The sequence below is a fragment of the Entamoeba dispar genome, genomic scaffold (assembly GCF_000209125.1).
Source record: "Entamoeba dispar SAW760 scf_1105229463809 genomic scaffold, whole genome shotgun sequence".
Lineage (NCBI taxonomy): Eukaryota > Evosea > Mastigamoebida > Endamoebidae > Entamoeba > Entamoeba dispar.
The window spans coordinates 1-23,281 of record NW_001855878.1 but is presented as its reverse complement, the minus strand read 5'-3'; the positions used below and the strand labels follow the sequence as shown (position 1 = coordinate 23,281).

The 23,281-nt window shown below is 26.4% G+C and overlaps 14 protein-coding genes across 14 annotated transcripts, besides 26 other annotated features; 11 read left to right on the top strand and 3 right to left on the bottom strand.

Moving 5' to 3' along the window:
* The first annotated feature begins 269 nt into the window (after window positions 1-269).
* Window positions 270-357: a sequence feature (AT_rich).
* A 360-nt stretch (window positions 358-717) lies between these two features.
* On the top strand, window positions 718-1,386 carry EDI_330910 (uncharacterized protein; the record flags this gene model as incomplete). The annotated part of the gene is made up of 1 exon (XM_001741615.1): window positions 718-1,386. One exon carries the CDS (start codon window positions 718-720, stop codon window positions 1,384-1,386), a length of 669 nt encoding a protein of 222 aa, XP_001741667.1.
* A 133-nt stretch (window positions 1,387-1,519) lies between these two features.
* Window positions 1,520-1,706: a sequence feature (AT_rich).
* A 353-nt stretch (window positions 1,707-2,059) lies between these two features.
* On the top strand, window positions 2,060-2,876 carry EDI_330900 (uncharacterized protein; the record flags this gene model as incomplete). The annotated part of the gene is made up of 2 exons (XM_001741614.1): window positions 2,060-2,425; window positions 2,472-2,876. 2 exons carry the CDS (start codon window positions 2,060-2,062, stop codon window positions 2,874-2,876), a joined length of 771 nt encoding a protein of 256 aa, XP_001741666.1.
* An 18-nt stretch (window positions 2,877-2,894) lies between these two features.
* Window positions 2,895-2,971: a sequence feature (AT_rich).
* Window positions 2,972-3,061: 90 nt separating this feature from the next.
* On the bottom strand, window positions 3,062-6,052 carry EDI_330890 (uncharacterized protein; the record flags this gene model as incomplete). Its single annotated transcript, XM_001741613.1, has 1 exon — window positions 3,062-6,052. One exon carries the CDS (start codon window positions 6,050-6,052, stop codon window positions 3,062-3,064), a length of 2,991 nt encoding a protein of 996 aa, XP_001741665.1.
* Window positions 4,581-4,744: a microsatellite.
* Window positions 5,603-5,638: a sequence feature (AT_rich).
* A 51-nt stretch (window positions 6,053-6,103) lies between the features above and the next one.
* Window positions 6,104-6,145: a microsatellite.
* Window positions 6,146-6,313: 168 nt separating this feature from the next.
* Window positions 6,314-7,660, top strand: EDI_330880 (F-box only protein, putative; the record flags this gene model as incomplete). Its single annotated transcript, XM_001741612.1, has 1 exon — window positions 6,314-7,660. The coding sequence occupies one exon, from the start codon at window positions 6,314-6,316 to the stop codon at window positions 7,658-7,660; it is 1,347 nt and encodes a 448-aa protein (XP_001741664.1).
* Window positions 7,661-7,685: 25 nt separating this feature from the next.
* Window positions 7,686-7,776: a sequence feature (AT_rich).
* Window positions 7,777-7,848: a microsatellite.
* Window positions 7,849-7,915: 67 nt separating this feature from the next.
* Window positions 7,916-9,670, top strand: EDI_330870 (alpha-actinin, putative; the record flags this gene model as incomplete). Its single annotated transcript, XM_001741611.1, has 1 exon — window positions 7,916-9,670. One exon carries the CDS (start codon window positions 7,916-7,918, stop codon window positions 9,668-9,670), a length of 1,755 nt encoding a protein of 584 aa, XP_001741663.1.
* Window positions 8,820-8,983: a microsatellite.
* Window positions 8,881-9,058: a microsatellite.
* Window positions 9,093-9,262: a microsatellite.
* Window positions 9,671-9,722: 52 nt separating the features above from the next.
* Window positions 9,723-9,757: a microsatellite.
* Window positions 9,758-9,950: a sequence feature (AT_rich).
* A 106-nt stretch (window positions 9,951-10,056) lies between these two features.
* Window positions 10,057-10,239: a microsatellite.
* Window positions 10,240-10,290: 51 nt separating this feature from the next.
* EDI_330860 (arp2/3 complex 16 kD subunit, putative) lies at window positions 10,291-10,701 on the top strand (the record flags this gene model as incomplete). Its single annotated transcript, XM_001741610.1, has 1 exon — window positions 10,291-10,701. The coding sequence occupies one exon, from the start codon at window positions 10,291-10,293 to the stop codon at window positions 10,699-10,701; it is 411 nt and encodes a 136-aa protein (XP_001741662.1).
* Window positions 10,702-10,907: 206 nt separating this feature from the next.
* EDI_330850 (Apyrase precursor, putative) lies at window positions 10,908-12,011 on the top strand (the record flags this gene model as incomplete). The annotated part of the gene is made up of 1 exon (XM_001741609.1): window positions 10,908-12,011. The coding sequence occupies one exon, from the start codon at window positions 10,908-10,910 to the stop codon at window positions 12,009-12,011; it is 1,104 nt and encodes a 367-aa protein (XP_001741661.1).
* Window positions 12,012-12,102: 91 nt separating this feature from the next.
* On the top strand, window positions 12,103-12,974 carry EDI_330840 (zinc transporter, putative; the record flags this gene model as incomplete). Its single annotated transcript, XM_001741608.1, has 2 exons — window positions 12,103-12,342; window positions 12,387-12,974. 2 exons carry the CDS (start codon window positions 12,103-12,105, stop codon window positions 12,972-12,974), a joined length of 828 nt encoding a protein of 275 aa, XP_001741660.1.
* Window positions 12,348-12,395: a sequence feature (AT_rich).
* A 74-nt stretch (window positions 12,975-13,048) lies between the features above and the next one.
* EDI_330830 (uncharacterized protein) lies at window positions 13,049-14,079 on the top strand (the record flags this gene model as incomplete). Its single annotated transcript, XM_001741607.1, has 2 exons — window positions 13,049-13,839; window positions 13,899-14,079. 2 exons carry the CDS (start codon window positions 13,049-13,051, stop codon window positions 14,077-14,079), a joined length of 972 nt encoding a protein of 323 aa, XP_001741659.1.
* Window positions 13,130-13,153: a sequence feature (AT_rich).
* Window positions 14,079-14,122: a sequence feature (AT_rich).
* Window positions 14,111-16,624, bottom strand: EDI_330820 (DNA repair and recombination protein RAD54B, putative; the record flags this gene model as incomplete). Its single annotated transcript, XM_001741606.1, has 1 exon — window positions 14,111-16,624. One exon carries the CDS (start codon window positions 16,622-16,624, stop codon window positions 14,111-14,113), a length of 2,514 nt encoding a protein of 837 aa, XP_001741658.1.
* Window positions 16,625-16,701: 77 nt separating this feature from the next.
* Window positions 16,702-16,799: a microsatellite.
* A 40-nt stretch (window positions 16,800-16,839) lies between these two features.
* Window positions 16,840-16,893: a sequence feature (AT_rich).
* A 142-nt stretch (window positions 16,894-17,035) lies between these two features.
* Window positions 17,036-17,119: a microsatellite.
* A 71-nt stretch (window positions 17,120-17,190) lies between these two features.
* Window positions 17,191-17,303: a microsatellite.
* An 81-nt stretch (window positions 17,304-17,384) lies between these two features.
* Window positions 17,385-17,428: a sequence feature (AT_rich).
* Window positions 17,429-17,535: 107 nt separating this feature from the next.
* On the top strand, window positions 17,536-18,141 carry EDI_330810 (phosphoglycerate mutase, putative; the record flags this gene model as incomplete). Its single annotated transcript, XM_001741605.1, has 1 exon — window positions 17,536-18,141. The coding sequence occupies one exon, from the start codon at window positions 17,536-17,538 to the stop codon at window positions 18,139-18,141; it is 606 nt and encodes a 201-aa protein (XP_001741657.1).
* Window positions 18,122-18,261: a sequence feature (AT_rich).
* A 28-nt stretch (window positions 18,262-18,289) lies between these two features.
* EDI_330800 (serine-threonine protein kinase, putative) lies at window positions 18,290-21,454 on the top strand (the record flags this gene model as incomplete). Its single annotated transcript, XM_001741604.1, has 1 exon — window positions 18,290-21,454. The coding sequence occupies one exon, from the start codon at window positions 18,290-18,292 to the stop codon at window positions 21,452-21,454; it is 3,165 nt and encodes a 1,054-aa protein (XP_001741656.1).
* Window positions 20,154-20,174: a sequence feature (AT_rich).
* Window positions 21,455-22,186: 732 nt separating the features above from the next.
* EDI_330790 (uncharacterized protein) lies at window positions 22,187-22,651 on the top strand (the record flags this gene model as incomplete). The annotated part of the gene is made up of 1 exon (XM_001741603.1): window positions 22,187-22,651. One exon carries the CDS (start codon window positions 22,187-22,189, stop codon window positions 22,649-22,651), a length of 465 nt encoding a protein of 154 aa, XP_001741655.1.
* Window positions 22,332-22,504: a microsatellite.
* A 14-nt stretch (window positions 22,652-22,665) lies between the features above and the next one.
* Window positions 22,666-22,697: a sequence feature (AT_rich).
* Window positions 22,698-22,720: 23 nt separating this feature from the next.
* On the bottom strand, window positions 22,721-23,140 carry EDI_330780 (uncharacterized protein; the record flags this gene model as incomplete). Its single annotated transcript, XM_001741602.1, has 1 exon — window positions 22,721-23,140. One exon carries the CDS (start codon window positions 23,138-23,140, stop codon window positions 22,721-22,723), a length of 420 nt encoding a protein of 139 aa, XP_001741654.1.
* Between the last annotated feature and the right edge of the window lie 141 nt (window positions 23,141-23,281).

Genomic DNA, 23,281 nt, shown 5'->3' with positions numbered 1-23,281 from the left:
AAATTTCTTTCTCCTGTGATTTATAGAAAAAACCTAGAAATTTCATAGTTACATATTTTTCTTTGGAATTTTCTTTTTACAAATGTTATTGAAAAACTTTTTTTAATAATACTCTTCATCTAATTCATCTTCATTCACTCCCTATTCTTTTGTGAAATATAAATTTCATTCATCAAGAAAAATTTTAAATACAATAACATTATCAATTCAACAAAATTTCTCTTTACCGAAAGTAATATCATTTACAAAATATCATTTACATTATACTGATTTATTGAAATTATAAATAAATATTTTAATCTCTAAAATTCTCAATATAATACTATTATAAAAACACTATCTTAATTTTTAAATTTACTATGAATAGATTTCTCTATACCTACTATCATTATCAAATGTACAAAACGTAATTTTCAATCTAAACTTAATTCCTTTAGGATATTCAGATAGTTTATTATCACTTTAACTTGATTTAAATTTTTGAGATATGTGTTCAAATAATATTATTTTCATCCAGTATTTAATTTATTCACAAAATCTTATTAAATTATTTGTACAAACAGTCATCAAAAAATACATTCTGTAGATTTCCTTTCCATATGTATTACTTCATATAACCCAAATCTTTTATTTGAGACACAAAATATTTCTTTCATTTTCATAAAAAAAAGAAAAAAACTTAAAAAGTTTTGAAAGTTTTGTTTGATTATACACCTCATGACCTATGAACTTCCTGATGCTAAAACACTACGACATATCCCTGATGAATACAGAAAATGTGGGGAATGTGATAAAACTAAAATTGATGAATTAAGAAGATCAACTATTTGTTGTCATATTTTATGTCAAGCATGTCTTTCAGTAAAACATGAGAGATTTACATGTCCGAAGTGTGGAATTGAATTATCAAAAAGTGAGTTTGTGTCATACAAAAGAGATGACTCATTAATGAAAAAAGAAAAACGAGAAAAGTTACCTAAAAACATAAAAGAATTAGACCGAGGGGATTTCAATGATACCCCAACTTATAACAACTTTCTTGAAGAAGTTGAAATACTTAATGAAAGAATGAAAACTGAAAGTGATCCTACTAAAATGGAATTGTATATTAAATTAGCTGGAATTAAACCAAGAAAGCACAAAGGAACAGATAAAAAAAGGCGTTTTGAAGCTCAAAGTAAAAAAGAACAAAAAAAACCTCTTCATGAACTTGCTATCAACGTTCAAACAAATGGTGGAATGATTGACCTTCATACTGAAACACCTAAAAATGTTATTTCAAAATCAAAACAAACAACTGTGGCTGATGAAATAAAGAAGTTTTTTGGATACGATCCAAAATGTGTTCAATTAAAGAAAAAGTATGAAGCTCTTAATTGGTTTTAAATTGAATCATTCGTGTTATCACATAGAAATAATTTATTTTAACTGTGTTTTACTATATTTTTTTTTTGAACTAGGTAATATAACAATAAAATACTACTGTACCTTAATGACCATTTTTTATTTTGTCTTAAACAATTTAATTATAAAAATATATTGTAATATAAAGTGTTAAAATGAATATTTATATTAAATAGTCTTAATAATACATACAATAACTTCTCTTAATTATTTTGTTTTTTCTTTTTTTTTTAATGTTGGAATTGAATAAAAGGAATTAATTCAAAAATAATAATAAATTGATAATATTTTAAATATATTTAGTTCTATTAAACCTCAAATTAGTTAATGAATTGTACTCCTAAACATAATCCAATCCATTTCAAAATAAATTTTAACAAATATTCAATTGGAAAATGGGATAAAAAGAAAAAAGGAAGTTATATAACAATTTTGAAGAAAAGAACATAAAAATGACTCAATTTTTTACATTTAGAAAAGAATAAAAAGTCTTTCAAGAAGAATTAAATTATATCCAAAAAATGAAATAAAGGGGTGATATATATTTATAAACACCTTTCCTTCTTTCGCTAGTTTTAATCCTTTTTTATAAAAGTTATGAAATTTCAAGAAAACAATCCCGGATAACTGAAAATGAGAAGAGACATTGAAACAAATGACCAAGAGCAGGGTTATATACATATTCTCACTCGTTTGGGTTCTATCAATTTGGTTTCTTTCAATTATTATTTCTTTAATAGGAATGTATTATGGTTCAACTTCACAAGGTTTAGACAATATTAAATTTGGATTTAAAATTGCTGTATATATTCTTTCATTTACCTGCCCTTTATTTGGAATTTCTTACACATTTTATATTAATGAAATTACTCAAAATCAACAAATAATAATAAATATTATTGCAGTAATTGGTATTATCTGTTGTTTTTGTGCATCTATTTATTGTACAATTATTATGACTAAAATGTCTAAAACATGGGCTGATATTAATACTAATAATATCATTCAATATGAATTTGAAGTTTGTTATTAATTTCTCTTTAAATGAACATAACATCATATATTAGAATGAGTGTTGTATCATAGCAGAATATAGAAGTGATGGAAATCATTATATATTTAAGTCATGTCCTTTACTTTCACCATCAACTGAAACAAAAAGCACATGTAAGAATGAATTTGATGGAAAAATAATATGTCCAATGAAAGACATAGGATATGGATTTAATGCAAGAGATAATTTATGTACAGTTCATTTTGATTATACAATGATTGTATTATCTTTAATATCCTTTACTTCAGACATCATATTACTATTTTTTACTTTACTATTTTCAGTGTTCATCATCATCTCCCATTGGAAAAAGTCATGTTTTACAGAACAAATTACTAAACCTCAAACTACTAGATATTTTCCAAATCATTCTCAAATCAATAAACAAGAATATGTAGATGTAAATAACTCTAATTAGTTAAATCACTCATCGTTCTATTTTTATATACTTAAAAATGAAATAAATATTAAAATACTTTTTTAAAGAAATTTTTCTTCAAATAATATAATATTCAGTAAAAAGATTAGTAAATATTTATGATTCTTAACATTAGTTTTTAACTGAGCAATTAAAGAAACACTTAACTTCAAAATGAATTAATATTACTTCATCTGTTTGGAAACATCAACAACATATTTAACTGAAGCAACACTTGAAGCTGGAATATATTGAGTAGTTTGTTTATTAACTAGTAATTTTTTGAAGGCTTGTTCTGCTTCTCCAACTTTTCCTTCAAGAAGATCATTGAATAAATTAATAAATTGTTTTGCAATATCTGCTGGAATTTTATCAATGCATCCAGCAAAACTAGATGCTTTTTTCAATGCAACACTTGCTGGTCTTTCAAATGAAGTTCCTTTTGATTTGGTTTCAATATTAGATGTAACCTGATCAAGAACTTTCTTTAACTCTTCACAAACCATAATATCAATAACTCCATCACTAGAACTTGATGTGTTATTAGCTTGTGACATAACTGGCATCACTGGTTGTGAAATTGGTACAGTAACTTTTGGAATAGAGGGAATTGGTGGTTGTACTACTGGAGTAGGTACTGGTGGCATTACTGGTTGTGGAATACTTGGCAATGTTGGTTGTGTTCCTGGAACTGGAACTTGTGGTAACATTGACTGTGTTCCTAGAGTAGGTACTGGTGGCATTACTGGTTGTGGAATTGGTGGATTTACTTTTGAAGTTGTTGGAAGTACTTGTGGTTGTGGAATACTAGGCATTACTGGTTGAACAGAAGCTGGTATAACAGGAATTTGAGATAATACTGGTTGGGTACGATTTTGAGTTTGTAATGTTGGTTGTTGAATAGTGGGTAATGTTGGAATACCACTGGATGGTGATGGAACAGGTGGGAAGAATTGATTATTGGTGACGGGTCTTTGTTGTGGAGTATTTTGTTGAGTATGTGGTTGTTGAATAGAACCAACAACTACTTTCTTATAAGGACATACTGGTTGAGTTCCATGAGCACCTTGGGCATAATAAATTCTATCAATTAATTCTTTTGTTTTGTCATTTTGTTGAGCACCAAGGCATTCAATTAACTTTTGAGCTGCATTCAATTCTCCTATAGAAGCTAATTGTGTAGCATGTTCAACTATTTTAGTTGTAATAGAATCCGTTAATTGAATTTGACCACACATACTTCTTAATATTTCAATTCTTTCAATAACTTCCTCAATTCCATGTGAAGCGTCAATCCAAATATCAATTAATTTATTAACATTACCTGATGCAATATAACAAATTAATGCTGCATGTTTATTAATTGGATATAATTTATCTCCAAGTCTTACAATTAATACTGGTTTTAGTGCAACATTAGCATGAATACAAATAGCATATAATACAAATTTCCATTCTTCAACATTACACTCCTCAACAATTTGTTCAAGTTTATCTTCCATAATAGCATTAACTATATTTAATGATTTCTTTCTATTCCATTCTTCTTTTTTATATTCTTCAATAACTTTTGAATGTATTTCTTTATTATTTTCTGTCATAATTAATGCATCAGCAAACCGTTTAGTTTTAATACAAAACTCTACAGCTTTATCAATTTCACCACTAACAACCAATTCTTCAATAATCTTATCTTCTACAGTATCTTCTTTATACTTTTCTTCTTTAACTTCTTCAGTAACACTTTCCCCTTCAATCTTTTCTTTAGTTCCTTCTTCCTCTTCTCCCATATGTTCAAATGGATCATCTTCTTCTTCAACTTCTGCTTTATTAACTTCTTTTCCTTGTGAAACTTCTTCTTTTATTTCATTAACTTTAAATAATCCTTTTTCTTTATAATATTCATTAACTTTTTCTTTAACATTCTCTCCTTCAAACCCTGTAATTTTAATTACTGCATTATTGTCTTTACAAACAATTCCACTAATAAGTTTCCATGTTTCTTGTTCATCTCCTTGACATGTTTCAGATCGTTTTACACATAATTCTTCAATTTCTCCTTTTTCCATTTTTTTAATAGAAACATTTCCAACCATTTTCTTTAACAACACTTCTTTCCCTTTAAAAATACCCATTTTACCACCAAATCCAAAAGTACATCCTGATGTTCTTTCCATCCATTTTGGATGTTTTCCATCTCCATAATCACTAATAGTATAAAAATTAATAAATCCATCAAGACCACATGTACACATTCTTCCTTCTTGACTACTCCATTGAACAAATGTATCCCAAACATTTTCTTGAGATGGGAATTCACAAATAATTTTTCCTGTCTCAAAGTTCCAAATAGCTGTTTTATCTTGTCCAGTAGTAGCAAAAATATTTGGGTCTGTTTTACTAAAACTAATAGACCAAACTGGTGCTTTGTGTCCTTCAAAAACTCTAACTGGTGCCATTGTATTTCTAACATCCCAAAGTTGTACTGGTTTTTCTTCTGAGTCAGAAATAGTAACAATTGTTGTTTTCTCAGTTGGAACCCAACACGCTCCTTTCCAATTGGCATGTGTCTTATCATTAAATGTCATAATATTTTTCTTCTTTTTACAATCAAAAATAACAATTGAACCAGTTGACAATGTTAATGCAATAATGTGAGGAACTTTAACATTCCAATTAACACATTTAATGTCAGCTTGTGTTTTTTGTTCTGGTTGAGTAAATTGAATATTTTTTAAATTTGAAATATCATAAATAATAAACTCTCCACATGCACCTCCAGCAACAAGTTGTTTTTGACTTGGATGGAACTGGATATCATAAATAACTTCTTTTGTTTCCATTTCTGTAATTTTAGCTTTTTCAACATCTTCTTCTTCTTTCATTTCAAGAATTTTACTAACATCATAAAGAACAATTTTTGACTCATCATTAGAAACAGCAATAATTCCATTTTCATATCCTTCATATGGTCCCCATGTTAATTTATAAAATCTGTTTTGTGCAGAAACTTTCTTTACTAACTTGGCTTCAGATGAAACCTCATATATTTCAATAAATGATGAACTATCGAAATCTTCATCAATGGTATCAGCTGTAGTACCAACAGCAAGAAGATTTCCTTTAGGTGACCAACAAATAGTTCCCCTTTTTTCAAGTGTTGCAGTTTTAGACATGTCTCTAAATGTTTTTTGAGTTCTTCTTAGTTTTCACCTTTTGTGGTGATGTTTTTTTCTCTTTTATTTTTAATTTTTCTTTTTTTTATTTTTGTATTGTTCTATTTATATATTCTTTTAATTTTTTATGCTTTCTGTTGGTAATGAACAATTAACTTTCATAATCTTCTATTCAAATGAAAAAATGTACTTGCTTGACGTTTTATGTTCTGTTTTAACCAAAAATTATCTCCCATCTAAAAATTGTCTGATTGAAACAAAATGGGACAAGTTCCAAGTAAGAAAGGAATGAACAAAATATATGTAGGACCGAAAAGAAAACGACAACACATTGCAGAGGCAGTAAGAAATGCACAACCCAATTCATATATATTTGTGGAGAGTGGGAAATATGAAGAAAGTGAGCCTATAGTTATAGACAAGTCAGTAATTATTATTGGATTAGTAGAAGAAGGGGGGTCTAATGTAGTAGTTAAAACGGATTCATCGGCATGTGTATTAATGTCAACAGCGGAAAAAGTAGTGATAGAAAATATTGATTTTACGACATCAGCTAGTATGAAACCAGTTATTGACGTACAACAAGGAGAAATAATATTAGAAGGATGTGGGATTTGTAATGGAGAAGAAGGAATAATTATGTCACCACATAGTTCATCAATAACTATGATCAAATGTAATATTACACAATGTAGCAAAGTTGGGATTGCATGTAATGGAGAAGAAACAAGTATATTAATAGATAAAAGTACATTTAGAGATTGTGGAACAGGAATTTCTATTTCACAAGGATCTAATCCATTAATAAGTGAAAGTTTAATTTCACAATGTGGAACAGGAATATATGTTACAGAAAATGGAAGAGGATGTATTATAGATTGTACAATATCATTAAATAAGAAACCAGGAATATTAACACATAGTGGAGGGAATCCAGTAATAATAAATACAAAAGTTATAGATGGAACATCAAATGGATTATTTGTTAAAAATAAAGGAAAAGGAGTAATGATAGATTGTGAGATTTCTAAAAATTATCTTCCAGGGATTGCATCATGTGAAGAAGGAAATCCATGTATTGTTCATAGTAATATTAAAGAAGGAAAAAATGCAGGAGTGTTTGTATATGAAAATGGAAAAGGATTATTTGCATCATGTACAATGAAAGAAAATACAATGCCAGGAATTGAAGTAAGAGGAAGTGGAAATCCAATTGTTGTAGATTCAGATATTTCAAGAGGACAATCAAATGGAATATATTTACATAATAAAGCAGATGGAATATTTGTAAGAACATCGGTTACAGAAAATGCATTACCAGGAATGGCAATTAGAACAGGAGCAAATCCACTTGTATATGATTGTAATCTTGTTGCAGGAAAAGATTATGCATTATTTGTAAGTGATAAAGGACAAGGAGTTATTGTAAATTCTACAATTGAAGGATGTTCAGCACAACCAGTAGGAACACAAGAAGGAAATTGTACAATTCATGGAGGAAAAATAATTGATGGAAAAAAGAATAATGTTCAAGAATGGTTAGAAAAAATACCAGAAGGACTTGGTTTGTTAGCAGAAGATATTCCAGATTTTAATCTTGTTCAATAAACAATAATTAATTTGTGTTATTTGGTTTTTTTTTTTTTAATAAGAAAAATGAATAATAATATATATATTTAAGTACTTAAAGATAAAAAGAAAAACAATAAAACATATATATATATAAAAAAAAAGAAAAAAAAAAAATAAAGGAAAGGAAAAGAGATAAAGGAGAAAAACAGAAAAGATAAAAAAAATCAAAAAGACCAAAAATAGAAGAAGGTAAAGAAGATTTTGAGATGGAACTAAAAGAAACACAAGAAAATGGAAGGAACAGATAAGGTATTAAATACACCTAGAGATATTACAGAAGAAGAAAAAGAGAAAAGAGAACAAAAGAATAAAAGATGGATTATTGTACAACAACAAGCATTCACACATTGGGTGAATGAAACAGTTCAACAACGAGGAATGACAGTTAAAGATATAAGTACAGACTTTAAAACAGGGATTGTATTAATTAATTTCTTTGAAATAATTTCTAAGAAAATCTTAAGAGAAAGATATAATCATGCACCAAAGAATAGAATTCAATGTATTAATAATTTACATTGTGCATTAACATTTATGGAAAGAGATATGTTAGTTAAAAATCCAGGATGTTCAGCAGAAGATATTATTGATGCAGAGAAATATGGAAATAAATTAATATTAGGATTATTATATACATTATATAGAATTTATCGTATGAATCCAGTTGATTTAGTTGGAACAGAAAATGGAAAACCATTAAGAGAAGAAGATGCACTTTTAGCATGGGTTAGACAAACAACAGAAGGATATGCAGGAGTTAATATAAGTAGTTTTAAACAATCATTTAATGATGGAAAAGCTATATTAGCATTATGTCATGCATATACAAGATTAACAGGAGAGAATGGATTTGAATATGAAGAAATAGCAAATAAAACAGCAGAAGAAGTATTAGAATATGGATTTGAATTTGCACAAAAAAAGATGGGAATTGATAGATTACTTGAAGTAGAAGAAGTAAAAGAAGGAGATATTGATGAAAGAGCACTTGCAATTTATGCATCATTATTCCATCATGCATTTAAAACATTTAAAGAACTTCAAGCAATGAAAAATGAATTAGGGAATGCATCAGGAGAATTACAAATGCAAATGAAAAGTAAAAATGATTTAATTAAAATGAATTTAGATATGAAAAAAGAAAATGAAGAAATGATAGAAAAGAAAGGATTAATGGAACAAGAATTAGAATCAATAAAACAAGAAATAGAAGAAGTTAAAGGAATAAATGAAAATAAAGAAAAAGAAATAGAAGAAATAGAAATAAAAGGAAAAGAATATAAAAAAGAAATAGAAGAATATACAAATAAAATAGAAGAATTAAATAAAAAAAATGAAGAACTTAATGAAAAAATCAAAATATTAGAAAAAGAACATCAAAAAGATGATTCAAAGAAAAGTATATTACAACAAGAATTAAAAGAATTAAAAGAAGAATTAGAAAAATTAAATAAAGAAATTCAAGTAGAACAAGAATTAAAGAATGGAGCAGATATTACAAGTAAATTTGAAGAACAATCTAAAGCAAATAAAAAATTAGAAGAAGAAGTAACAGAATTAGAAGAAGAAATGGAAGAATTAGATGGAGTATCAAAAAATTTAAGAAAAAATTTAGAAGATATAGAAAAAGAAAAGAATGGATATAATGATAGTATAAATAATATTTGTAAAGAAGCAGAAAATTATAGTGGAACACTTGGAATATTAAAGAAACAATTAGAACTTCATTCAGAAGATTTACAAAGATGGTCAGGAATGTTAGAAGGAAAAAGTAATGTAGGAGATGTAGAATCTATTGTTATGAAATTAAAAGCAGATAATGAAGAAAAAACACCTCAAGAAAGAGTGTCTATATATCTTGCTATGTTACAAACCGAAAATGAAGAAATGGATAAATTATATAAAACAAAATTAGATGAAATGAATGGAATAGGAGAAACAAAAAAGAAGAAACCAGTTGTTAAAAAACCAGCAGTTAAGAAATAATTTTCTTAAAACCATTCAATTTTTTAAACATTAAATCATTTTTTGGTTATAATATTTCTTTTTTTTTTTTATTTTAATTTTTATTTTAATATTTGAATTAAAAAAAATTATTATTATAAATATTATTTTTCTTTTTTTAATTTTTATTTCATATAAAATAAAAATTCATTTATCAATAATTAATAATATTTCTTATCTATTTTATCATCTTTTATTCATTCAATTTCTTTTATTTGATAAATCATTTATTGAATATCTATTAATTAAATGATATTTTAATCATCAAAAACAACTGTTTCATTATTTAATAATGTTAAAAAGACTAAACAAACTAAAGAAAATATTCATACAACAATTCATTTAATGTTATCTTTCAATGTTTAATCAAAAAAAGAATATCAAAAATTTAAACAAAAAAGAAAGAAAACAACACATAAATAATAAAAGAATAACAGAGAAATGAATTGAAACAATGATAACAGTAAATAGAAAATAAGAAAGAAGAAAGAAATAAAAGGATATATAAAACAGAAAATAATATACAGATTTAAGAAAAAACTGAAAAAGAAGAAACGTTGAAAACTTTAAAAAGAGAACTTGAAAAGAGGAAATTTAGAGAAATGGGAGAAGAAGCACCAGCAGTAGATTACACCACAGCAGTTGAAAAACATGTAGAAATTGCAGACCAAGTCATAAAAGGAGGAATAAACATTGAAGAAGGACTTAAAGAAATGTTAGATGTTATTCCATTAGGATGTAAAGATACTCCAATATTAGAAAAAAATGCAGAAGCAATATTAAGTGTATTAGCATCAGTTAAAGAAGTAAAAGAAAGTTACGTTTCAACACTCTCAATAGAACAACAAAGTTGGTTAATGATGTATGTTTATAAAGGACTTGGAGCATCAGAAAATAAAGAAGCTACATTTGTTCCACCAGCACAAATCATGTTCAAATGGTTTAATACTATTTATAAAGTTGGAGGAGATGGATGTGTTATGAGGGCTGTTTCAAGAAGAAAAGCACTTTAAATTCATTCAGTTTTTATTAATCAGTTTATTATTAATTAATTAGTCAAAGAAAAACACTTTTAAGAGAAAGATAGTTTCGTAAAAGAAAGTTGTTATACAAAATTATATATAAACTTGTTTGTTTGAAAAAATAAACTAACACAGTTTTAATGCAAGTTGGATATAATAGGTTAAAAGAACTTTAATAGTTCATATTTGATATTAGCATGCATAAAAAGGTTATTCTAAAAATTATTGCCTATACTGTAGCATGCATTTTTATGGTAATTGCATTTGCTACAGTAATATTGATTATGTTTTTAAATGATGATAGATATAACTTAGGACTAAAAGAGAAGAAATCATTTATATATGGTGATTCAATGGCTGGTTATAAGCAATATTCTCCAGAGTCAAAGATGTTTCAAGTTATTTTTGTCAGTGATGATGACAAATACAATCTAGATTCAACAAAAAAACAACATATTTGTAAAGTCCATTTTGGAATTTTATTAAAAGAAAAAGATGAATGGACATTTAATGAATCTACTTCAAAAGGATTTGATGTTGTTTCTAATTATTTATATAAAACAAGAGGAAATGAGATGTCTGAAATAATTCAGTTTTATGACAAATTATATGTCTTTGATGACAAGACTGGTATTGGACATCAATTAGATATTAAGAATAAAAAGTTTTATGCACGTGTGATTATGGCTGATGGAAATGGAACTAGTGATAATGCTTTTAAACCAGAATGGGCTACTATTGTTGATGATACGTTATATTTAGGAAGTCAAGGATTAGATTCATTAAATATAGATGGAGTTATTGGTAGATCAAATAAATATTACGTTCAAAAGGTTCAGAAAAATGGAGTTTATGAAACTGTTGATTTTTCTTTTGTTTATAAGACAATTGATAATTTATTAGGTGTATCATCACCAGGATATACTTCGATGGAAGCTGTAGTATTTTCTAATATTAATAGAAAGTGGTATTTTGCACCAAGAAAAATAAGTAATATTGCATATAATGAAACATATGATAATCTTTATGCAAGTGGAAAATATGTTATTGAGTTTGATGAAAATTTCCAAAATCCTAGAGTTTTTACAGACTCACAATATAATAAGTCTCATGGTTTTTCATCAATTAAATTAATTCCATATCAAGAAGACACTATCCTTTATTTAAAAACATTTGAAAATGAAGATAAATTTGAAACTTTTATTGGAGTGATGAATTTAGAAGGAAAAATGTTGATGCAAGAGAAGTCATTAGGAGCAAATAAGTTTGAAGGAATTGAAATAATTCCACTTGACATTTGATGAGTAATAATTCATTTAATGACAATTGTTTGTTTATGTTCTTTTTTTTTTCATAGTTTTATTTATTGTGACAACATAAAACTCGAAAAAAATGAACTTTAAAAGAAGTAGTTTAGTTATGTCATCATTCACTACTGCTATGATATGTACTACATGTTCTGGACTTGCAACTGCAGTAGGTGGTATTGTTGTTTATTTATTTGGAGAACCTGATTATAAAAAGTTAGGAAAAATGTTAAGTTTCAGTGCAGGTGTGATGATTTATGTCTCATTCGTAGATATTTTACAAGGAGCAATAAATACAATAGGATTTTCAATACCAAACATAGCGGTTTGTTAAATATTAAAATTAAATTAAGAATATTAATGTTATAGTTTTTTATTGGAATGATATTATTTGTTTTATTAGAGAAGTCTATTCCTGAACCTGATTTATCTCGTTTTTTTCCTAAACCAAAAACTGAAACTGATGAACAACAACAAATAAGAAAAGAAAGAGAAGATATTCTTATGTTAGGTATTAAAACTGCTTTTAGTATTTGTCTTCATAATTTCCCTGAAGGGATTGCTGTTTATATGGCATGTTTACATGGTATTGAATCTGGATTACCATTAATGTTAGTAATTGCTGGACATAATATTCCAGAAGGATTAGCTGTTGCTGCTCCAGTCTATTCTTCTACTGGAAGTAAATGGGAAGCATTTAAATGGGCTTTAATATCTGGGATATGTGAACCATTTGGAGCATTAACTGTTGGAGCATTATTCTATCCATTTTTAACACCTTCAGCTATAGAAATATGTCTTTGTGGAGTTAGTGGAATTATGGTATTTATGAGTATTTTGGAATTAATTCCTTCTTCATTAAAGTACATATCACCAGAATCTTCAGCACGGTACTTTTCATTTGGTATGGCGTTCATGGCATTTGGACTTTATTTTATGAGACTTTATTCTCTCTAATTGATTTTCATATTTATTCTGTTATTTATAACAAAAAATAAATATGGAACTAAAAAAATATTTAAAGGAAGTTGATGCAAGAACAACACAATATTGAAAAGAAATCGTTTACACAAAAACTTAAAGAAGGAATTATTCAATTAATTCAAACAAAGAAAAAATATATATTATTTAATATTGCAGGGGTTATTATTTGTATTATTTTATCTGTATTATTTTCAATAAGTTTTTTAGTTATTACAAATAAACGAATTGAAAAGTATTATGATTATCATGAAAGTGGTCTTGATATGAGAAGTAATGCGTTATTAACTTCTGTTAGTGTAAACGCACCACCCCATATTCAAACTTGTTTTGTATCTTCAACTCCGAATTTAAATGATTCTTTAGAAGAGGTTTATCTTATTCGTAAAGAATATGATGTTCCACAAAAAAGTGTATTTTTTAAACAAACACTTCACCCAACATCTTCCATAGATTTAATGTTCGTAGCAACAGATAAATATAATCAACCAACAAATGTTACTTTGTTCATTTTAAAGGGAGACAAAGAATTTCAAAGATATTCATTAGGTTTAGTAACTACTCCTATTTTTCAAATTAAACAACAACCTTCATCAAATGTAACAAAATTAAAGTTAACTCATCAGGTAATAGAACAATTTTATTTTATATTTGAATCGTATACTCCCCATACATCTATTTTAACAGAATTAAAAGTATCTTTTGGACAATATAATGTTGATTCAATTCCACATGTTTGTTATACAGGTTCAGTTAAACATGACTTTACAGCAGGAGAGATCATGATTGTAACAAACACTGAAAATATTTATTCTAAAGTTATAATGGATTTTAGTGGAAAGTTTGTTAAACTTTTTAGAGGATATTTTGTTCTTTTTTTCCAAACTACTTAATGGATAGAAATGTATTTGTTAACACTGTTATTCCACTTAGTGTTGTATTGTTTATATTCCTTTTAATAACATTTTCAGTAATATCAAATAGAAAACGTAGAGATGATGAAATTGAATTCTTAAGACATAACCAAACTCTTCAAAATTCAAAACGGGTTGAATATCAAAAAATAGATGAAACTAATTGATTAATTTATGAATAAGTTATTATTTGTTAAATTATTTAAAATACTTTTGTGCTAATAATGCAATATTCTCATGTAAATGAATATCATCATCACAAATATTTACTAATTGTAATAAACATAGTAATCTTTGTTCATCATTTTTACATTCTTTTAATTGTTCTACTAAATCATTATACTCTTTTTTTTCGTTATCATTAAGAAAACATCGACACTTTTTTACTAAAAATGGATTTGCTTTAGAAATATGTCCATAACATGCAGTAGATCTGTCTTTTCTTCTCTTAACAATAGTATTAGTAAAAGGGCTAGAAGGTAGTGTTTTAGTATTAACAAAATCATTTGTATCATCAATAATATTTACTTCAATTTTTGTTTTTAATTGATTTTTTCTTTGTTTATCTGTTCCACCAATACTTGAGCCATCTTTTTTTTTATCAAAGTCCCAATGTTTTTCTTCTTGTTCATTTTCTATATTTTCATAAACAAGTTCATCAGGAATATCTGTTTTAATAATAAAAGAATGATCAGACACTCCAAAAACATTGTCAACTTTTTCTATTTCTTTGATGTGATTATCTAACCAATCAGGATATTCAGGCATATTTTGAGGATATAATGGTTTATATTGTTTAAATATTAAATGTGTTTCAGAATTATCAAAATTAACTTGACTAGAATCAAATAATGTATATAACTCTTTTTTTGTAAACCAATGTCTAAACCTTTGTTTTTCTTGATTAGTTTCAAGTGTTAGCTCTGTCAAAGTAGTTTTATGAACTTGTCTTCGATACATCTTTTCTTCTACTGTCCCACAAGATACGATTCTATAAGTAACAACATCCTTTTTTTGTCCTATTCTATAGGCTCTATCAACTGCTTGGTTCCCTATTGTTGACCATCCTTCATCAAATATAACAACTCTTGAAGCTCCTGTAATGTTTAACCCACATGCTCCAACTCGAATGGTCATTAATAATACTCCCCATGACGACATATGATTGAACCTTCGTAACCGTTCTTTTCTTAGTCCATCATCTAAATCTCCATCTATTCTCAAAAATAGAATATCTTTTGATTGAAGTAAATCAGATATTGAATCTAATGTTCTTTGATACTGACTAAATAATAATACTTTCTCATTTGTTTTTTCACACATCTTTAATAATTTTAAAAGTACTGTTAATTTCGGCCATAAATTTATTGTTTCTTCATCAACCATTTTGATTATTTCGTTATCAATAAATGGTTTAGTTTGATCTTCTAGAACATCTTTAATGGCAGGAGGATTACTACAACTCTTTTCTAAATAACTAATCATTCCAATAATAGTTCTTACTTTATGCATTTTTAATTCACTCATATTAATTGATCTTAATAACCTTGTATAAATCATTTTTTGGTTTGAATCTAATTTAACCCAAACAATTAATTCGTATTTATTAACAGTAAGTGTAAGACACTTACTATTTTCTGAATTTTTTCCTTCTTCATCATCTTTTTCTTGTGGATGAGGAGTAAGAGTTGTTGTTGGTCTATCATCACCAAATACATCTTTCTTTGTTCTTCTTAAGATATATGGTCCAATCCTTTTGGATAATTCTAATAATCTACGTTTAGCAAATGGACTTTTTTCATTCCTTAAATTTGCATTGGAAATAATTCGTTCAAAATATGACTGAAATTGACTATAATTACCTAACAAAGCACCATCAGTTGTAAAATCCATAATGTTCCACAGTTCTAATAAATTATTCATCATTGGTGTTCCTGTTGCAGCAATTTTATGTTTTGCTTTAAAACTCTTTAAAACCGAAGAGGCTTTACTAATTCTTGATTTTATTGTATGTGCCTCATCTAAAATAATATAGTCCCAATTAATAACTCCTAAATTCGCTTCGTCGTTTTGAACAAGGTTATATGTTGTCAATAAAATACCTCCATTTATTTGTATTGAACTAATTGCAGCTCTTCTATCTGGAGGTGACATATGATGAATACTATAAAGTGTTACTGGTGGACACCATTTCTTTGCTTCTGTTTGCCATTGTAAAGCAACCATTGCAGGGACGACAATAAGAAAAGTACGAGAAAAACTATTATTTGTTAATCCTAAAACAAAAGCTAATATTTCGACTGTTTTTCCAAGACCCATATCATCTCCAAGAATACAACCATGAATTTTTGTTTCGTTATGGTGTTCCCATAACCATTTTATACCTGTGCGTTGATGAGGTAATAGTTTATTAAAAATGTCAACTGATAACCAAAACCCTCCATTAAGAAAATATTTGTTTTGGTTTGTATTATACACAAATCCAGATATGTCATTGGCTGTTTTAGGGTCGACTTTAGATTTACTTTTCTCAATTTTGTCTTTAATTTGTTTAATTTTTAATGGTAATTTTTTGTGATTTGGTAGTAATTTTAATGCACTCTCATAATATTTTAAACTTTCTACTAAATCAAATTTCATCTCAGACTCTTGTGCGGCATAGATTAATGAATTAAACTGTCTTTTCTGTTCTTTTGTTAAAGCAGATTTCATATTTCTTATTTTTTTGAGTTTTTTATTTGTTTTTTATTATAGTGTTTATTGGAGAAAAAAGTTCATTTATTATAGTATTTTATTATTATCTATTAGTTGATATTTCTTGTTTTTTTATTATTTTTAAGTTTTATATTTGAAAATTCATTTCTATTTATATTTTGTTATTTATTTTAAAATTAAATAAAGAAGATGTAAAGAATGAACCAAAAGAGAAAATAAATAAAAATAATATCAATGAATTGAAATAGTATTATAATTTATAAATTGATTGAAACATTATGTTCATTCATTTGTTGATTATCAACATATAATAATAGTAATGCTATTTCATTCCTTATTAGATTTGAACAAATATGATATAATATAAAATGAAAATGTTAGATGGTATTTAGAATACCAATCAATAATAAATAAAGAAAATAAAATAGAAATATAAAATAGAATAAAGATAAATAAGAAATGAAAGAAAGAAGTAAAAGAAATAAAATAGAAAGAAGATAATAAATGAAGAAATTATCAATAAATAATTGAAAGTATCAATAAAATTTAATTCAATATTAATGTAAATAAAATAATAAACATAAAATGAAATTAATGAATAAATATAAAATAATAAATCAAATTTAATGAATAGTATAAACAATACAAATAAACAATCAAATAAATAAAGAATAAAATAAGATAATAGAACAATGAATATTCAATAATAGTTTATCATTCATTAAAGTATAAAAATATCAAAAACTCATTTTGTTTGAAAAATATAAATAAATTATAATAATACTATAAAATTTATTATATGTCTATTTTCAATTCACTTTTAGATATACAAACAAATTTGTTAACTGTAAATAAATTGAGATATAAATTAAAAACTGATGATTCAACTAAAAAATCTTTGAAATAAAATGAAAACTTTGTTTATTGTTCGCCATGGACAAACCCCATTAAACAAACAAAAATTAATTCATGGTAGAAAATATTTACCTCAATGTCCTTTAAGTGAAGAAGGAGTTCAACAAGCTGAAAGATTTTATAGTTCTCATCAAGACCTTCCAATCTCATCAGTCTTCACATCGTCACTTTTACGTTCACAACTATCTGTTCAACATTTTATTGAAAAATATCCACACCAAATTTTAAAAGGATTTGATGAAGTTGATTTTGGGAAATACGAAGGGTTAACTATCTTTGAGAATGGTAAATGTAGATTAGACGAAGTATTCGATCAATGGAAAAAAGGGAATTATGATGCTCGAATTGAAGGAGGTCAGTCATTAAATGATATTATCCAACAACAAAAAGAAGCTATGAAAATTGTTTTAGAAAAGGATGGAAATGTACTGATTGCAATGCATAGAAGAGCACTAGTAATTCTTCTTTGTTGGACATTAAACATTCCGTATAGTAAGGCAAGTGAAATTGACCCAAAGAATTTAGAGTTATTTACACTTCAATATAATTATGAGAATCAAAAGTTTATAAGTACAAAAGATTATTTAATAAGAGATTAATTTTTTTAAAGTAATTTTAAAGTATTGTAATTTTCAATTATTTTACAGTTTTAAAAAAATTTAGATGGAATATTAACAAAAATAAAAATAGTAAAAGAACCATATAATAAATTAAAATAAGAAGAATAATAACTTTAAAATGTAAAGAATGTTGATTTATATCTTATTCATTATTGGTATTTATTCATATGATTGTTCACCTGGATGTTCAAGTAGTTGTGTTTCAGATGGAAGTTGTGAGATATGTAAAGATGAGTATTATCAAGATAGTAATTGTAATATATGTCAAAATATTAATCCACATCAACCTATAAGTGATACAAATCCATTATTTATTAAAAGAGATGGTGTTTGTCAAAAATTTTATAATGTTTATCAAAAATCTAATTGGATACCCTCAAACGATATTATTCCTTTTCCTTTTAATTCTGAACCTCTTCAAATATCATTTAATTCTTCAACATTATTTGATGTAGGGCCTTGTACTTTCTCAGGAAATAAACAAAATCAGTATCGTCCTGCTAAATGGTTAAAATTAGATACAACTGGAATGACAAAACAAGTTGTTGATCTTCTTTTTACATTTAAAAGTGAATCTAAAGTAAACGTTTATTATGACTTATCAGATTCTTCTATAAACACTATTGAACCACACTGTCTTATTAAAGGATATTTATCACAAAATGACCAATCCAATCATTTTAAATTTCCTGTTCCTAATCAACAAGAATTAGAATCTCCTATATTATATCTCTTTCTTTCATTGAATGAAATGGCTGATGTCTCTTTAGAAATTTCTTTCACAGAAACATCTAATGAGGTTAATACTCCATTCTTTTCTTTTGATAATACATTGGTTCAATCCTTATATTCATCACATTTAACTACATCCTATACTTTTCCAATGTATTCTAAAGGAGAATATATTTATCCAATATGTGCACCTGGAAGATTAATGAAAGTTATGTTTTTTGAAACAGAATTTAAAGGAGATTTTTCTTTATTGTTAGATTCTACTAAGTCAAATAGATATGTCTTTCTAGAAGAATATTCAAAGACATCTGATGGACTAACAAATAAATGTGTTAATTTCTGGAAAGGAGAAAATTTTGGGGTATTAGCTACAAGAGGTAAAGATGAAGGATTAACAGTTAGAATAGAAGGAGGTAATGAATTATCAAAAAGATATTTCGCATTATTGTCAAGTGAAGATGATATTGATATACAAATAAATCTTAAAACTATTTGTCCAAATGGTTGTTATTATAATAGTTCACAAGGAACATGTTCTGTAAGAGATGGAAAATGTTTATGTAAAGAAGGGTATGGTGGAGATAATTGTGTGTTAAAATGTTGGTATAATAATTTATGGCAACCTTCTGGTAATACAGGGAAAGACCAATGTTATTTTGGAATTGAAGGATGTAATAGTACATGCCAATGTATTGAAGGGTATAGTCTTAAGGACCATTACTGTATTAGTACAGCATGTTCAAAGAATGAAAAAGGAAAAGGGGTTGAATGTTTTAGTTATAATAATCATTGTTTGGCTAATTGTAAATGTCAAGATGGATATAATGCTACAAGTTTATTTACATGTGTTACTTCAAGTTGTGGTAATGGAATTAATGATAATGATGAAGAAGAATGTGATGGAGGAGAATATTGTACAGAAGAATGTCTTTGTGAGAAAGGATATAAAACAGATAGTAGTGATAAAACAAGATGTATAAGTAAAACACTAAAGTGGTATTATCATTTAGTGATATTAATAGCAGTTATGGTTGGAGTAATGTTAATAATAATTTGTATTGTTTTATTAGTGATATTCACAAGAAAAAGAAAAAATGATTTTGAAATTTATAAAAAACAACAACCACAATACTATCTTTATCTTGGTGGTTCAGTAAATAGTAAACCATTAAAAGAAAACAAATATTCTATATTCCCTACTGATCTAGATTATGGTAATGAAGGTGTACCAACAGAAGTATTTGATACAAGATTTGAAGAAATAATAATTAAAAATAAAAGTAGAAATAAATACATGATGATTATTGTTCATACCCCTGATAATCCAAAATATGTATTTCATTTTAGTCCTCAAGTAACTATTTTATCTCCAAAAAGTCAAAGAATAGTTACTAGTTATATGACTCTTAAATGTACTACAAAAATTAAAGATATGAAAATACCATACTCTGTGTGGTTCTCTAAAAAGAAAAAAGTATTACTCAAAATTAGTCAAATCCTTCTTAACAAAACCTTCGAAAGTTGGACTCAAGATGATCAAAAATTATTGGATAGTGAATTAAAATATGTTATTAAACGATACCATCATTTCTTTATTATTAAAACTGATGCTGCATCTTCTACTCATCTTGATATGGATGAATTAAATATGTCAGAAAATCCTATTGCTGAAGGAGCAACTAGTAAAGTTTATATTGGTAAATATAGAAGTATTCCAGTTGCAATTAAAATGTTTAAATGGGAAAATTTAACTGAAGAACAAACAATAGATCTAAAACAAGAAGTAATTAATGAGTGTGAATTAATGAGTAAATTAAGAAATCCTTTCATAGCAAGTTATATGGGATCAGTTACTTATATCCCACAAATATCGATGGTAATGCAATACTTTGTTTTAGGTTCATTAGGAGAATATGTCAGATATAATAAAGATACTGATATTTATCTTCCTTATAAACTTAAAATTAAAATGCTTTTTGACACTGCTAGAGGAATGCAATTCCTTCATGAAAATAGAATTGTTCATTTGGATCTCAAACCTGATAATTTGCTTGTTAACTCGTTATATTTTGATTCTGCTTGTTGTATTAAAATTACTGATTTTGGTACTTCCAGAATAACTGAAAAAAATAAAATTGATGGAAATGATAATAAAGGACTTGGAACACCAGTTTATCTTGCTCCAGAATGTTATGAAGATGACTACTCATTTGCTGGAGATGTTTTTGCTTTTGCTATAACTTCATGGGAACTATATTATCAAGAAGAGCCATACAAAGATTTTAAGTCATTATTCCAAATCAAAGAATTTGTTAAGAGTGGCAAAAGACTTCCTCTTGATGACTCTATGCCATCATTATTTAAAGAACTCATACAAGAATGTTGGAAACAAAACAAAGGTGATAGACTCAATTTTGAACAAGTATCTCAGAGATTAGTTAAAATTATTGATGATGAGGTAAATCATCCAGAATTAGATACTAATACATATGCTGATAAAATAGAAGATTATATCAATACAAGGTCAAAGAAGTTAGATTCACTGTTAACTCTTGATTGAAATTACTTCAATATTATTTTTTTCTTTTCTTTTATTTACTTTATGTAAATCAAACTCAAATCAAGAGATTCTCTTTTATCGTTAATGAATTTAATTTAACGATTGATGCTTGTTCACAATATTTAGAATATCCTTCTTTAGAAAAGAAAGGATGGTTCTCGTGGTGGTAATTCATTCCTTTTTTAATAGTTTTTATATTTCATATCAACACCAAAAGATAACTAATAATTTAGACAGACATTCTCATTAAGAAGTGTTTGATTATGACATAAGCCTTTGTATTGTATCTGGCACAAATCAAGTACATTATTCATGGTATTCTAAACGATTAAAATAACGTTATTTAATAATTATGATAAGAGAAGTGCTTTATTTTATCTAGTCCATGAGCCTTCTTTTTTCTTTCATAACTGAATGACTAGAAACACCACTTACACTAACAATGATATTCGTATTTCCATACTTTACAAAGAATATTAAAAAAAAAGATATGAGGATAATACATTATTAATGAGATAAGAAATTATGGTTATGTTTTACAGTTATGTTAATAACCATTAAGTAACATTGAATATAAAAGGAGTTGTAATGAAAAAGAATAAATAAAGAGAGAAGTTAATAAAGTTATGATAAAATTGCAATTAAAGAGTGATAAGAAATAGTATTGTTTATTATTAATTATGGTTTATAATAAACTAGAAAAAGGATAACTGGATATAAACTAATTGTAAGATGCCTAAACAATATTACAAAGGGAAGAGTGTATTAAAAAAAGAACGATGTAAAAACTGTGGATCTAGTGAACATACAACAAAAGATTGTTTAGAACGTCCAAAGAAATATGGATGCAAAAGTAGTGTAGAAATGAAAGATATTCAAAAAAGTAAATTAAAACAAGAAGAAATCAAAGAATTAATAAATCAAACTGAAGAAATAACAAAAGAAATTCAAAATACACAAAACCGAATTGATTGTAAAGAATATTATAGTTGTAAAGAAGAAGAAGAAATGATAGAAAATGAAATAAATAAAAAAAGAATGGCAATAAAAAATTTACGAAGAAGAGATGATATTGCACCATATTTAAAAGATTTAAATGATAAAAATGATAAAATTAAACAAGAGATAGATGATATGAAAGAATTATGGGATAAAGAAGAAGATAAAACAAAAAGAAATGAGATTGAATTTTTATAAAATGAAGGAATTTGTAATTTTATTTATTTTAATAAAAAAAAAAAAAGAAAGAAAAATGCAACAAAACAATCAATAACCTGGCATATCAGTTAATTTCACAAGACTTACATTTCCTGTTGAATTACCAAATGCTAAATAACGAGCATTTGGAGAAAGGTCTATTTCTTGAATTCTTCCAAATTTAGAAAATCCAGGGAAATTAGAATAAACAATTCTTTGTTGAACATTAGCAATTCTTATTTGTTTATCTCCTTTTGAAGATGACATTAAAAGAAGACCATTTCTAAAAACAAGATGGTTACAATCATTAACAAGATTCTTAAATGTATGAAGTGGTTTTGGATGAGAATCTTTTTCAAAAGATTTCCAATCATATAAATTAACTATTCCACCATCTGATCCACATGCAAGATATTCTCCATTATGTGAAATTGCTATAGAAGTAACATTAATTGCACCATCATCATATATTAATGATCTACATCTCATCTTTTTAAGATCCCAAATATTAATTGTACCATAATTACCTGATGTTAGATATACATCTTCAGTTGGATGAAATACACTTCCTAATATTTGTCTAGCACCTTTTAATTCATCAATAACTTGAAATGAATTTTTATCAATAAG